Below are 15,708 nucleotides of genomic sequence, written 5' to 3'. Positions count from 1 at the left end.
AAAATTCTATTTTTCATATATATACCAAAATGATCTTCAAATGCTCAAAGTCAAATGTGCCAGTGTGCCACAAAAGAAACCTCTTCTGAGTATTTTAATATTGTTGTCTGGTCCACGTGTTTTCCCTTGCTTTTGGCCAATGGCAAGCCTATTACAATAATGCAAAGTAAGTTGGATCATGAACTACAGGGCACCAAGGAGAAAGATTAAATAAATATTATCATACTGAATTACTCAATACTAGAGAGTCCCAAGGCTCTTGTGAATGGAACCTTTTCCTGCAGAACCAGAGGAAGCTAGGTATCAGATGTCCTGCAGCAACTATCTCCTTCCTCAGAGCCCTCATATTTCAGGAGCAATATTGTATAAGAACACTAGGATTGCATGAAAAAAGCTTATTTTCACTTTCTCAGCACTGAATTCTGGAACACTAAGCATAGACCATCTCTAACAACAGGGGTCCTTTGAGGAACCAGTAGGTACTAAGAGGCAGAGTAAATTTAACAATTGAGGAGCATGGTACTGTGGCTTCCACTGTTGAAACTAATTAATATTTAGGTGTACGTATGGATCTTAGGCAAAAGTATTGTTGTGCTGGATCTTATAAGAGGAACAGCTGACCCACTGGTAATTTTGACCTTAGCTGTATACTGCTCTCTTAGATCCTGAGAGAGAAGTCCAAAGGAAAACTGTGAACTTACTAACCATACAGTTGAAAACTAGGGAAGTCTTTTAGTCTGGGCAGTAAGCCATCTTAAAAAGATTTGTCAATAGCCAAAGAATTCTGAAAGATATATTTATTCTTGGGATTTGGTAAAATTGCAAATGCTGATTTCATTTGGTCAAAATAGTTCCGACAAATTTATCTTCGAAAGTTTTATTTTCTTTTTAGGGTATCTTCAGGCATATCAAAACATATGGCATCATCAAACAATATCAGGCATCATCAAAAGTTATAAGTAAAAACTAGAAAATCTTGTAAAAAGTACTTTATCAAATAAGAAGTAAATCAACATTTTCTAAATAAGTGAAGGACAGGTTTCTTAAGTCAGAAGAGTTTTTTACAATACATCTGAAAAATTTAAAACGGCTTTTGTTTCTTGGTGCTTCACTTACAGAATTTCAGTATTCCTGAACTTCCTTCTCACCGATATGTTTAAATATATATATTCTCTTGCTTATTTTGCATTTGGGAGAACTCACAAAGGAAAACAAAGGAAAATACTGTGGAAATTACATTACCCAATGAAAGTTCCATAGATGTTTGTGATATTTCAGCTTCTAATGTAAGTGGCAGTTGCTGTTTAAAAATTATGATCTGCCCCATTTTCAAGTTCTAAATGGACTAGCAGTCCACAGAATTAATAATGGTATTAAGGCACCAGACAAGCACAAAGTAAACTCCCTGCAGTTGGCATTAAGGCACACATGTAATGGCAGTCTCTGTTCTCCAGAGGGAAGAGGATCAACATTTTCTGCCATTCCAGAAGTGGCAAGAAACAAAAGGGCACCCACAGTATATCATGGGCCTGAATTCAAGTTATTTTCTATACTATGAGGGTTTTTTTTGTGATAGTTGAAGCATATCTGTACCAGTTCACTATAGTATTTGGGAGATTACAGAATTGCAAACCGTATGCGCTATATCTGCTAGAGGTCTTACAACTGTTCTTAAAATTGTCATTATTGGTTAATATTTTCTATTACTGAATACCATCCGGTTCCTAGTATTGCACTCCTCAGTGTCACATAGTTCTTTCTGTCCAGCCTCCTGATCCAGCTCTGATTTCAGCATTCTACTTGTTTATTGCTCCTAAGTCGTGATTAGAACTTCATGAAACTTCAGCCCTGATGAAGAAATACATGAATCATAGTATAGCTTGGGTTGGAAGGGACCTTTAAAGGTCATCTAGTCCAACCCCCCTGCAATGAGCAGGGACATCTTCAACTAGATCAGGTTGCTCAGAGCCCCATCCAACCTGACCCGGAATGTTTCCAAGGATGGTACATCTACCACCTCTCTGGGCAACCTGTTCCAGTGTTTCACCACCTTCATTGTGAAAAATTTCTTCCTTATATCTAGTCTAAATCTACCTTCTTCTAGTTTAAAACCATTACCCCTTGTCCATGCTGGTCTCTTGCCTTCCTTTACTGGTTTCTCACACATGGGGATCGAGAGCTCTTGCACTCTATGGAAAGCATCCTTAAAGATCTGCCAGCTCTGTTCTGCTCCCTTGTCCCTGAGGGCAGTTTCCCAGGAGGTCCTATTGACTAACTCTTTGAAGGGCTGGAAGTTTGCTTTCCTAAAATTCAGGGTCCTGACTTTACTTTTCACCTGACCCATGTTCCTCAGGACTGTGAATTCCTGTGCATGAAATTGCTTTCTACTAGGAAGGCAAGGAACACCTTAGTTCCTTTATCTTCTCCTACTTTTCTTTCTCTTTTCCTTCTTCTTCAAAGTCTACATATGAATCAGAAAAGTACTTCCTTAATACGTGTGACCTTTGAGAAATTCTGCAAGTAACCTCCAAACACAACTATCTTTTCTGCACTTTGCTTCTTATTCTGTTACATATTCATCATCCAGGTGTTCTTTTTTTTAAACTAACCTGTTGGGTTTTTTTTCAATATTCTATTGTTTCTCACATGCTACTTTCCAAATACTCCACTGAGGTACACCTGGATGAAACTCATAACAGTCTTTGTCTGGAATGTTAGCTATCTTATCACAACAACATAAAGGATTTATTTGACACAATATACTTTTTATTAAACTGTCATGGTTTAACCCCAGTCAGCAACTAAGCACCATGCAGCCGCTTCCCCCTTCCCCCTCCCAGTGGGGTGAGGAGGAGGAAAGGAAAGAAAAGTAAAACTCGTGGGTTGAGATAAGAACAGTTTAATAACTAAAGTAAAATACAATACTAACAATAATAATAATGAAATAGAATAATAATAATAGTAATGAAAAGGAATATAACAAAAAAGAAAGGGAGGGGGGGAGGAAAAAAACCAGTGATGCACAATGCAATTGCTCACCAGCCGCTGACCGATGCCAGAGCCGCGATCCGCGCCTCTCGGCCAACTCCCCCCTGTTTATATACTGGGCATGATGTTCCATGGTATGGAATATCCCTTTGGCTAGTTCAGGTCAGCTGCCCCAGCTCTGCTCCCTCCCAGCTTCTTGCACACCTGCTTGCTGGCAGAGCATGGGAGACTGAAAAGTCCTTGGCTTAAGATAAGCGCTACTTAGCAACAAGTAAAACATCAGAGTGTTATCAACATTATTCTCACACTAAATCCAAAACAGAGCACTGTACCAGCTACTAAGAAGAGAGTTAACTCTCTCTGTCCCAGCCGAAACCAGGACACTGGTGGCAGGACATTTTTCAGCCTCAAAGGACACAACAGGTACAGCTGGAACATGAACTTTGTGTGCAGATACAAAACTAAAACTTTGTGGAAATTAACTAAGACAGGGAACTTCACTGGTGTTGGAATAACTGTGTTTGCATGGCTGGAGTGCTGCAATGGATGATTAAAAGCTCTACAAAGGGCAAGGAAGTCGAGGAGAGTGGGTAGCCCTCTGTGTTAAGGAGCAGCTTAGATGTATGGAGCTCTTCTGTGGGACAGGTGACAGGCTGGCTGAGAGCTTGTGGGTCAGGATCAAGAAGACACCAGTGACAGTAATGTTTTGATGGCAGTTTGTTACAAATTACACAGTCAATATGAGCAGGCTGATGAAGTCTTCTTTAAATAACTCAAGGAAGTCTCTGCATCACAGATCCTGGTTCTCATGAAAAACTTTAACCTCCCTGACATTGGCTGGAAGAGAAGCATGGCAGGATGCAAACAATGCAGGAGATTTGTGGAGGGTGTAAGGGACAACTTCTTGATTGAAGTACTGGATAGGCCAGCCAGGGATGATGCACAGCTGGATTTGCTATTCGTAAATAAGGGAGAACAAGTTGGGGATGTAATTATCAGTGATAATCTAGTAGTGACCATGAAATAATATAGGTCAAAATCCCAAGGGGACTGAGGGCGGAATCACAGAGTATATATCCTGGATTTCAGGCTTGTTCAGTCTGGAGAGGAGGAGTTTTCTGGGGATCTAATAGGAGCTCCCCCCCTCCCCCACCAGTACCTAGGTTGAGGTTGTTAAGAATCAAAAAACAAACTCTACTGCGGTGCATGCTGGAAGTATGAGAGACAATAGGTATAAATTAAAACAAGAGATGTTCAGACTGGATATAAGGTAAAACTTTTTCTTCATTAGGGGAGAAAAGCAGTGGCACAAGTTTCCCAGAGAGGTTGTGCCATCTCTGTCCATCCCTAAATATTTTCAAGATCTGACTGGACAAAGCCCTGAAAAACCTTGTCGAAGCTCAGACCTTAACCTGTTTTCAGCAGGGGATTGGACTACAAACCTCCCAAAGTTCTTTCCAATCTGAATTATTCTATGACTCTATGATCTCTGCACTGCAAAAGTGTTTTATCTTCTAGATCTTGCTCTGTCTCTGCCTGCATCCTTCTACAAGAGGAGACAACTTTAGGGAAAAAGTGTACATCTTGGGGAAGGGAGGAGGGAACCCTTCTTATTTATAATAAATTCTTGCTTCCCTTTAACCTCTAAGACCATTTAATTCCCTGTTTAGTCACTGGCTGGAATTCCTCTCCTTCCACCTCATTCAGAGCCTACTCCACTCTGATTTATATGCAACAAAACCTGTTCTTAAGTCTTTACCCGTTTAGATTTTAGTCTTTACCCGGTAGATAAACCAATGCTCCTTTAGCATTCTACTTGCCCTCTCAGGCACTGTCAGTCTATTTTTTTCCCCTTCCTGAATGACTTTTCTTCCTTTCTTCCACTATTCTGTTTTCTCCAAGTCCCTCCTTTCCCCTTCCCCACCATCATTGTTTTTTCGGTTTGTTCTTCAAAGGTTCCCCCTCAACATTTAGATTTCCAAGAACTTGCTCCTTTGTTCCTTTCTCTTCACTTGATTAGATTGGTAATATTACTTCAGTAATTGACTAGAAGTAGCTTCCAAAACCTGTCTGAATCATATATGGAGAAAATAGTCGGGGAAAAAAAAAGTTATTTGGAGATATTCCCACTGTTTTCATCCCCTACTGCTGTCTCTACAACAAGAAATTAATCTCCATTATGAAAACAGCTCTTCACCTCGTTTTTTTCTATGCTTTTTTCCAAGATTACATTTTAATCTGTCCTTCTAATGTCTCCTGTGGATTTCTAGCTCTTCAACTCAGGTTCAGCATAGTTTTAAAAGTGCTTTCAATTTTCACTTCTTGCGTCATTGCTGCTGTACGATTTCTTAAATCTCTGTGGACAGCATAAGCAATATAGCTATCACTCAGGCCTGTAATGTCAATGTGGTCCTGACTTGCACCTCCCTCTGGATCCTTACATCCAACTACTAGTTTTACATTTTCAGGGTATTGTTGAGTTTACTCTTTGCCCATATGTGTCCTCTTCTTCTTACCAGAAACATTAGTCAAGTGCATTTGGGGTATGCTCTATATCTGTTGGGGATCCCAGTGCCTTAGTCTTGATGGAAAAAAACCCTATTGGCTGTTTCTTTGCAAAGTGGCTTTATGCCTTTTGTCAAAGACTTCTTTGCATCCAGAAGTCTTCCCCACCATAGGAGTGCTGTGTAGCGTATGTGCATTAAGTCTAGTGCAGACTGACGTCCTGGATATTTGCACAACAAGCCTGTATATTCTTCAGATATTGGCAGTTTTACATTGGTGGGGTAACTTTTGCCACTGGGAATGAAAAAGTAATTTTAAGTCACACCCTCAGTTTTTCTACAATTCATTTAACAAGATGCCAATAGCAGAAGTGGTTCTGTACTGCCTTCCAAAACCAAAGTAAAATTAAATAATCCTTTGTAACAGCAGCATAGTGAACAGTGGGAAAAGGGACATGATTACATCTTTAAAAGCTGTCTATGTTTTTCCACTCAACTCCTCTTACACACAATCCAGGTAGGTTTTGTGGCCTACTTCTCTTTAGGAACTGGGATGTTATATTACCATTATATCTTGAAAGAGACCTCCCTTGGCCAAGCAAACACCATAGTCAATGTGAAACTTAATGAAATTTGACAGATGAAGTGTGCTGTTAAGATACATTAATATTGTTGGTTCTTTGTGCAAGGATCATTTGATTTGATTTATTAATAGGTTCCCATTGCAATACAGAATAAATGTTCACTTCCTAGTTAATCCTGTTTGCTTAGAATCAGAACACATACCTGTGAGGCAGGGAGCCTTTTGCAATAATGTTTTGCAAGCAGGTAGTCTGAATTTTCCCCCTGCTTTACTCCATTGTTGCTGCGAACAGATTCTATCCAATTTATTTATGTATTAGCTTCCAAAATTTATGAGATCACAGGTCAAGTGAGAGGTCACAGTTCATGGGGCAGGTGAAAAGCTACAACATGTTAAAGCAAATAAATGAAAAACCAGATACAGCTGGAAACAGATAGACACACATACCTATATATTGAATTATTGGAATGTATGTCATTCTAAACTATGTAGCTGGTGAAAGGATTCAGACCGCACAAAGCCATTAATTGGAAGAGATAATTTTTAATCGTTTTTAAGTCACTAAAATAGTTTTTGATAGTCTAATTATTAATAGTTTCTGAGAGATGGCTCCCGAAGTATGGAGATGATGGCAATGCTGAGTACAAATACTAGATTAGTCCCATGACCGATAATTTTATCATACCATAAACTAGTGTTACATAGTACAGCAAAGCGATAACCTTAATCCACCTTTCACGGATGATAAGCTGCAGCACTAACATGTTAACCTTACATAAGCTTGTTTCCACAAGTTGAGTTTACTTAGGTTTTCTTTTGTTCTTCCAGGCAGATGAAGAACTATATTTCTATTGTCATTTTCACAAACTATTTAATCTTAAACACTGAGAAGCATTATAAAACACTGAAATACAGGTAATTAAAAAAATTCTGCTCAACCTGGCGTTTAAAAAAAAAAGTTGCTTATATAATTTTTACTAATATTTTATTTTTAAAAAAGCCCAAGAAGGTACTCTTAACACACATCTAAACTTGAATTTCTCCCAAAAGACAGTTTAATAGGACAGAAAGGAAGGAAAAATAATGATCATGGTAATAATAATAACAATATGACAATAATAATACTAAAAGAATTAGAATATACAAAACAAGTGATGCACAATGCAATTGCTCACCACTCGCCAACTGACGCCCAGTTAGCTCCCAAGCAGTGATCCACCCCTCCCAGCCAATTCCTCCCACTTTATATACTGGGCATGACATCATATGGTACGGAATATTCCTTTGGCCAGTCTGGGTCAGCTGTCCTGGCTGTGTCCTCTCCCAACTTCTTGTGCCCCTCCAGCCTTCTTGCTGGCTGGGCAGGAGAAGCTGAAAAATCCTTGACTTAGTATAAACACTACTTAGCAACAGCTAAAAACATCAGTGTGTTATCAACATTATTTTCCTGCTAAATCCAAAACAAAACATAGCATTGATGTTGGTGCACCATTTGAATAAGTTTACTGTTTTAAAAGCACTCAGAATGTTTTGATGAATTTCAGAAATGAAAATTTGCTTTCAATAATTTATCTAGATCAAATAAATCCTTTTTTTCTAAAATATCTCTTGAATAAAGGCCTAAATTAAAAAAAAAAAATAAAAAAAATAAAAATCCAGTGACAAGTACACCTTACAGCACATGCTAAAAACTGCTATATTTCAGCTCTAGTAACTCCTACAGTGCCAAAGGCACTTTACAAGCAAGATTCCAGTGTTTCCCTTTTGGCTTTATTATAACAGAAATCAGCAAGGCTGTACAGCCTGGATGCATCTGCAACTGAAAACAAACATGTTTTAAATGTTTGTTTAAATAATACCAAAGGCCAAGATATATACAAAATTTTTCCTTGGAGTCAGTTTGCTAGCAATATACATAGGATGGAGTAAAGCTAATAGAGAGTTAAAAAAAGTTACCCTATTTAAGAAGCTTTTAATAGTGTATATATTATTCTGGCTGAAGTTGCTTTTCTTCTTTCAGGAAAGCCCTAAATACAGTGTCTTGCAATAGAAGGGAGATAAAGTTCTTGCTGAAGTGGAAAGACTGTAAGTTCTCTACTAGCCAAAGATGATGATTAGACAAACAGAAAATCCAATAGTGAACGAGCAGACAAAAAAAGTGAGAATACTGAAACAGAGGAAGTAGTTATAATCTCCATCAGTTCCTCAAAAACCAATAACAAGTTGATGGAGGTGCACACGAATTTTGATTCTGCAAAATCACAGAGAATTTGATGGGGTTGGCCTATGTACCCTATGATCAAGAACCTCAGCTATTAGAAGCGGTACAGTTCATAGTCTTTCTTTTGAGAAACTGTTTTTCATCTCTAGCTCCAGCTGCTGTGGAAGTCCTGCCTCCCATATTTATAAGGGCCTTTCCTGCTCATTAATATCTTCCTTGCTTCCATGGCTTACAGTTGCTATTATGGTAGAAGCAGACAAACATTGAGGTAGCTAGAACCAATCTCATGGTTTGAGTATCGAGAGAGTCTTACTCATGAGCAGCTAAACCATTACAGAAATCTAATTCTCAGGTTACTTCCAGAGGGAAGTAATTCTTCCCATTGAGCAGGATCTCACACAGATCACAATGCCTCCTGACACAGGCTTGGTCAGAATTGCTTTTGGGAATGATTGTAAAATTGCCAAATGCTGACATACAATAATCTCCAGATCAAACATGATACTTTAGAGAAGAAATCATAGCCTCTGTTCCATGCCCATGCCTAAAGACCATCTAAGAAAAGATTTTAAAAGATAGAGGAAGTTGACTGTTCCTAGAGATGACTTACCTCTTCAATAACTCTGACAGAAATGGAAGATTTGAAACTGGACAGGAACTATGAGGGCCACGTTAACATATAGACTAGACATGAGCAATGTCCTCACTTGTGTTCATTCCCTTTCATTACATACTTGTAAGAGAAAGAAAAACATGTCCTAGAAACACTGCTTCCCTGCATTACTTGCATATAAATGCAATGCTTCCATTACATTAACACCTACAAATCTAGCTCATCAGACTTTCAAAGAAAAAGGCTTAAACATCTGAGGAAAAAAGAAAATTTGGATCTAATTTATTTATCACTGATAATAATGAAACATTTAGTCATATATTCCATGGAACAAAAGCATTCAATTCAAATAGATAAATAATTTACAAAATAATGTGAACAAAATTTTTATTTGATCTGCTGGAAGATAGTAATAGTATAAGGTCACTGCAGTGCCCCTATTCCCCTCCCCATAAAGTCTGCCTTACAGACTTCACAGCTGTTGGTGTGAAATAGAGCACTGGAGGATTCGTGGTGAGGGGGTAGCAGACCTTGTGGCTGCATAGCAGAAGAAAATGCCTTTACTTTAGAATCATAGAATACCTTGAGTTGGAATGGACCCATAAGGATCATCGAGTCAAAATCCCTGCTCCTCGCAGGACTACCTAAAGCTAAACCATATGATTAAGAGCATCGTCCAGATGCTCCTTGAACTCTGACAGGCTTGGTGCCATGACCACTTCCCGGGGGAGCCTGTTCCAGTGACAGATCACCCTCTCAGTGAAGAACCTTTCCTAATGTCCGGTCTGAACTTCCCCTGATGCAGCTTCAAACCATTTCCTTGTGTCCCGTTGCTGGTCACCAGAGAGAGGAGATCAGCACCTTCCCCTCTGCCGCCCTCCTTGAGGAAGTTGTAGACTGTGAGGGGTTCACCCCTCAGCCTTCTCTTCTCCAAGCTGAACAAACCAAGTGACCTCAGCCACTCATCGTAAGTCTTGCCCTTGAGACCTTTAACCATCTTAGTCGCCTTCCTCTGGACACACTCCAATAGTTTGATTTCCTTCTTATATTGAGGTGCCCAAAACTGTACTCAAGGTGGGGCCACACCAGTGTAGAGTGGGACAATCACCTCCCTCATCCAGCTAGCTATGCCGTGCTTGATGTACCCCAAGACACAGTTGGCCCTTTTTGATGCCAGGGCACACTGTTGACTCATATTCAACTTGCCGTCAACCCAAACCCCCAGATCTCTTTCCGTGGGGCTGCTCTCCAGCCTCTCATCCCCCAATTTCTACATATAACCAGGACTACCTTGTCCCAGCTGCACAATCTGAGACTTGCTCTTCTTAAATTTCATATGACTGGTGATTGCCCAGGTCTCTAGTCTATCCAGATCTCTCTGTAAGGCCTCTCTACCCTCGAGGGAGTCCACAGCTCCTCCTAATCTAGTGTCATCGGCAAACTTACTTAATGTACATTCGATTCCTGTGTCCAGATAATTTATAAAAACATTAAAGACCACTGGCCCTAAAATCGAGCCCTAATACTAGAGAAGTAGTACTAGAGAAGACTAATTCTGCTGATTGTGGCAGCATGTGGAGTGCTGATGAAGCAGTATACCAGTTACAGGACTAAATATTCAGGACACCAAATGATATTAAAAATATTGGGCAACACTTTAGTACGGAACACAACATGAGTCCTTTTCTCCATCATCCTGGTTGGGTAGTCCTTGTCACAGTCTGTTGCTATTCAGAGTCTCTTTTTTCTTACGCCTGTGCTTCTCCTCAGAATATCTGTACAATTTTCTATTAATTGTAACAAAGAAATATTAAGGCAATATACTAAATGCTTGTGAAGGACAGGCTGCAATTCAAAACCTTGGAAAGGAATTTCCTGTGTTAATATGGACAAACTACTTAGTCTTAATCTGTACTGTGCAACTGATAACTTTTAGAGTATTTTGGTTCTATGCTTTTCACAGAATGATCTTTTTCTAACTACTACTTGCTCTAATACATGATCTGTCCCTAGAGTGAGACATGTTCTGTAGGGATGGTTCACGGACTCTGGTGCAGGTAAAACCAAAAGGCCTTTATTGTTTACAAATTTGTGCTTATATAGATTCATTAGCTGTCCACGCGCTCAGGCTTGTTCCATGATTAGTTAATACCTTCTGTTCACGTGCCACGGCTAAGCTTCTGATTGGTGCTGCCGAGCAAGACACACGTCTTCTGGCTTCGGTCTCTTATCTGTTTTCCAAGTTATTTCAGTCTTCAGTTTCTTTTCTGCACACCTGCTTTATCACTTATTTACTCCCTTATTCTATGTCTTTCAAGGCTATGTCTAATTGTTCAAGGCTGCTCGCAAAACTCCCTGCAGATTCCCACAATTCCCCCTTTTTGTTTTTCTAGCCAAAATGCAGTGTTTATCATCCTCTGCAGGGCCCTTTGCAGACAGGATAGCAAACACTGAATAATGAGCAGGAGGCCACAAATAGCACATAATAAAATTAGCCCAATCTTTATCAAACCTTTAAGCCAATTATTAATTCCCCAGTTACTAAAAAGATTTTCTATCCAACCCCATCCATCATCAACTTGTAGCTTTTTAACTCCCTCTTTCAATTGTTGAATGCTATGGTGAATAGATTCCGAGTGATCGGAGAGATTCATACAACACATACCGTCAAGGTCTTCACACTCGTGCTCCTGTGCTAAAAGCAAAAAACCAATTGCTGCGCGATTTTGCAAAGTTGCATGTCTTACTGAATCAACATCTAAAAGCAAACTACTCAAGGCTTGAGAAGTAGCATTAGCCTGCTTGGCTAGCCAACATCCCAACTTATTTAGTGTGGCTAAGGCCTGCGAGGCTGCCACCCCTGGCGCAGCTATAGAAGCCATAATTATCTTTTCACTGTTCCAAAATTCCACATCATCCCTGCACTCTGCCTTAAAGGCATGGGTCGATCGCTTGGAGCACCGGTGATTAAAATTATTGATGTATTTGGTGTTAGCAAAGTGAGCCTCCCCAAATTGCAAGGCCCTCCTTTTATATGAGATGGTATTCCTCCCCATGCGTGATCGCCACAGATAAAAAGACCCCTGAGGGAAGCGCCAGAGGCGCGTTGCTAGATTTGGAAATATTTGGGCTAGTATAGTTGCACGAGGCTGTATTATTTCTATATATGGACAGAGGTGAGTTGATATTTTGCGCTGTCGTTCGACTGCGCCCTGAATAATTAAAATACAAACAGCTGTCCATTTTAACCGAACCCAGGAGTTCAAGTTCCTGTGGCTCCTGTGGTAATTGGGGTAAATGAGCACTCCACCCGTCCCAGTTGTCGACACAGGTGTTGAAACTGGAGCACAAATGCTGGGACTGGATAGTGTTGGGCCAGGCATCCGCCAGGACTCCGACAAGACACGTTGAAAAAGGGTTCCCTGGAGATACAATAGATAGGCAAATAAAATCTTGTCCTGTTAGATTCGCTAACGTGACCCACACATTCGTCTTTGGTTGTGGGGGCACCCATATTGCTTGTATACACCCAATCAAACTTAAAAAGGTCGTTATCCTCTCCATTTTATATACCGGTCTGTATAACAACAAAAATAACGGATTGAATAGATCTTATGTATACTATTGATTCTCTTACAATGAATACACAATGGTGCTAAAGTATGATTCAGATAAATGTGCTGATTACCATTAAAATAAATCAAATACTTTCTACAAAATATACAATGTACAGTAATATATCTACAGGAGCGCTTACAGACTAGACGTATAAACACCTGTGGCCTAGAGAGGCCTGATACACAACTCCTTACTGTCTCAAGCAAGTCATTTCCCATCAAAACAGTTTGCGCTGTCACTCAAAATGTCTTCTGATGTCTCGGCAGGCCCTTCAGGATCTTTTGCGGTTGTCTGTTGTTTGCCTGGTACCGGCAGCTTTGTGAGCGCTGGCTGTACACATCGAGCTGGAACCCAGCGGGGCCCGTGATCTGTCAAAACACAAGCATACCCTCTTCCCCATGTTATTAATGTAAATGGACCTTCCCATTTACCATTTAGTAGGGATTTCACCATGACAGGTACATTTTTATCTCGTAATGTTTGCTGTGATACCTCCCCTAAAGAGTGAAAATGATAGAGCATCACCGGTGTCTCAGTATGAGGCGTAAAGGACAGATGATTCAACACATATATTGCTTTTGCTAAGCGTGTCTGCGGGGAGTCTCCAACAGTTCCCCCTTTTTGTTTTAACAACATGGTTTTGAGCACACTAACTGCGGGTACTGCTGTCAAATTGGCGTCAGTGCAGTGGCAACATATTGCTGGAAAATGGTGGGTGAATTTTTCATTCCCTGGGGCAGTACTGTCCAATGATATCTTTGCATAGGTTCCTTACAGTTCTCCATGGCTACTGAAAAGGCAAATCTAGATGTATCTTCCACTGCTAAGGGTATGGTAAAAAAACCAATCCTTTAAATCGATGATAATAATATTCCAATTCGCGGGGATCATTGCGAGAGATGGCATACCCGGTTGCAGTGAACCCATGTCTTCGATTACTGCATTGATTCGTCGCAGATCATGTAGCAAACGCCACTTCCCATTTTTCTTTTTAATGACAAACACTGGGGTATTCCATGGGCTAGTTGTCAGAACATTCACTGCTGCCACAAAGGCCCCAGCAAGGGCTTCAGTTTGGTGCGAGATAGAGCCAACTCTATTGCAGACCTCGATCATCTGTATGATACCGGCCCCTTGTGATAGGGTTTGTAATACTCGTTTACAGTCTACATTAGCATTTTCAACTGCTAGCTTAAGTAATAGGGCTTCCTTTGCCTCGGCGTTATCAATCTGCTTATCGAGAGCGTCTCTCAAGCGATCAATAAATTGCATGTAAGGCTCGTTTGTTTTTTGCATAATACGGGTAACTTTTTTTTTTTTTTTTTTTTTTTAATGGGTAAATGATTTTTCTGCTTTCCCTGTCTCTGGTACTTTAACCATGGCTTGATAAGCTAATCGGGCAGTCAAACGCAAAATCGCGGGGTCAAGTCGTGCCTGTAAGCGCGGATCGTCTAACGGCGGCTGCCCTAGCAGCTGGGGTAAGCCTGCTCCATGTAATGGATCATTTGGCTGCTTTTCTAAATTCGCAGGTGCTTCCTGGGCACACAGATCCTGCCACCGTTGTGCAAATAACAGTTTCTGAGTTGGCGTTAAAATCATGGCGGCTAATTGGCATATATCATAAGGAGTAAGTAATTGTCCTGTAAAAACATTCTCTAACAGACTCTGAGAAAAGGGGGCAGAAAGTCCATAGCTCATAATGGTTTTCCGTAACTCCTTGATTAAGTCCCAGTGGAACGGTTGCCACTCATTTGGTCCTTGATCCTGCACCAGGACAGGAAAGGACCAACTCACTGCCTCAAGGTCTCCTGTCTTAATCGCCTCCTCCCTTAGCTTTGCCCACCGATCTTTAGGATCAAAGTCCATGCCGTCCGATGTTGTTTTTTTCGGCGGGGAGGGAGGGATGGCTACAGACGCTGGCGTAAAACCGGGCAATTGTCCAGATACATCCACAAGCTTACACTGCTCACCCTCTGGAGGTACTGAGGCAGCCTGTAAATCTTGGGATTTAGATCTGACAGTGGAAGCAGTTTTTTCTCCCCCTGCACTCGCTGTCGTTTCTTTGGGGGGGGGTCTGGGGAGCTACAGCACTCACGGCAGCAGCAGCAGCTTTTTTATCTGCCTTAATCTGCCGTAAATTATCTGTCACTACACGCCAAGTGGTCATAATTTGAGCTGCCGTAAGGTCACCTTGTGAGGCTGCTTCCCAGATTAGCATGCCGGCTTTCTCCCAATTATCTACATCAAATACTTCATGTAACTGTGTGGGAGCTCCATGTGTTTTAAGCCACATTAACAACATTTTCATAGTCCGTTCCTCATATTTGATTCCCTGCTTAGCTAACAATTGCAATAACAGCTGTAAAATGGACGCTTCTTCTACAGACATATGCGCCCCCATTTAAAAAAAAAATGAAATGCTCCAGTTGCTCACCTTTATTTGGTGATTGAGACCCGGGTCGTTCAGCTCCTCCGCTGATGTATTCGTCCAACTGGAGTCCCTGCTGACGTACGTTCCACGCTGTAGTTTCATGCCCCATGCTGGGCGCCATTTGTAGGGATGGTTCACGGACTCTGGTGTGGGTAAAACCAAAAGGCCTTTATTGTTTACAAATTTGTGCTTATATAGATTCATTAGCTGTCCACGCGCTCAGGCTTGTTCCATGATTAGTTAATACCTTCTGTTCACGCACCGCGGCTAAGCTTCTGATTGGTGCTGCCAAGCAAGACACACGTCTTCTGGCTTCGGTCTCTGATCTGTTTTCCAAGTTATTTCAGTCTTCAGCTTCTTTTCTGCACACCTGCTTTATCACTTATTTACTTCCTTATTCTATGTCTTTCAAGGCTATGTCTAATTGTTCAAGGCTGCTCGCAAAACTCCCTGCGGATTCCCACAATGTTCTTGCTCCTAACTGAGCATTTTAAGAAAAGTGAATAATTGTGCTGGTTTTGGCTGGGGTAGAGTAAATTTCCTGCATAGGAGCTAGTATGGGACTTTGTTTTGGATTTGTGATGAAAACAGTGTTGATAATACAGGGATGTTTTCATTATTGCTGAGCAGTGCTTACACAGAGTTAAGGCCTTTTCTGCTCCTCATGCCGCCCCACCAGCAAGTAGGCTGGGGGTGCACAAGAAGTTGGGAGGGGACACAGCGGGACAGCTGACCCCAACTGACCAAAGG

The 15,708-nt window shown here is 40.9% G+C and overlaps 1 protein-coding gene across 2 annotated transcripts; it reads right to left on the bottom strand.

Annotated features, from left to right (window-relative positions):
- Positions 1-10,961: 10,961 nt before the first annotated feature.
- Positions 10,962-15,118, bottom strand: LOC127027376 (uncharacterized). 2 transcript variants are annotated; one of them, XM_050913062.1, is made up of 2 exons: positions 14,962-15,118; positions 10,962-12,895 (listed from the first exon to the last, which is right to left on the bottom strand). In XM_050913062.1, the coding sequence occupies exon 2, from the start codon at positions 12,290-12,292 to the stop codon at positions 11,243-11,245; it is 1,050 nt and encodes a 349-aa protein (XP_050769019.1). In that variant the 5' UTR covers positions 12,293-12,895; positions 14,962-15,118; the 3' UTR covers positions 10,962-11,242. Both variants share the same exon structure in this region, with proteins under 2 accessions (XP_050769019.1, XP_050769020.1).
- Between the last annotated feature and the right edge of the window lie 590 nt (positions 15,119-15,708).

The sequence above is a fragment of the Gymnogyps californianus genome, chromosome Z, assembly GCF_018139145.2.
Source record: "Gymnogyps californianus isolate 813 chromosome Z, ASM1813914v2, whole genome shotgun sequence".
Taxonomy (NCBI): Eukaryota; Metazoa; Chordata; class Aves; order Accipitriformes; family Cathartidae; genus Gymnogyps; species Gymnogyps californianus.
The sequence above is the reverse complement of the archived record's forward strand: the minus strand, read 5'-3'. Positions and strand labels throughout refer to the sequence as shown.

Bases quoted from the DNA above. Each gene is read 5' to 3' on its own strand.
- LOC127027376 (XM_050913062.1), bottom strand. From the start codon at position 12,292: ATGCCTGGCCCAACACTATCCAGTCCCAGCATTTGTGCTCCAGTTTCA.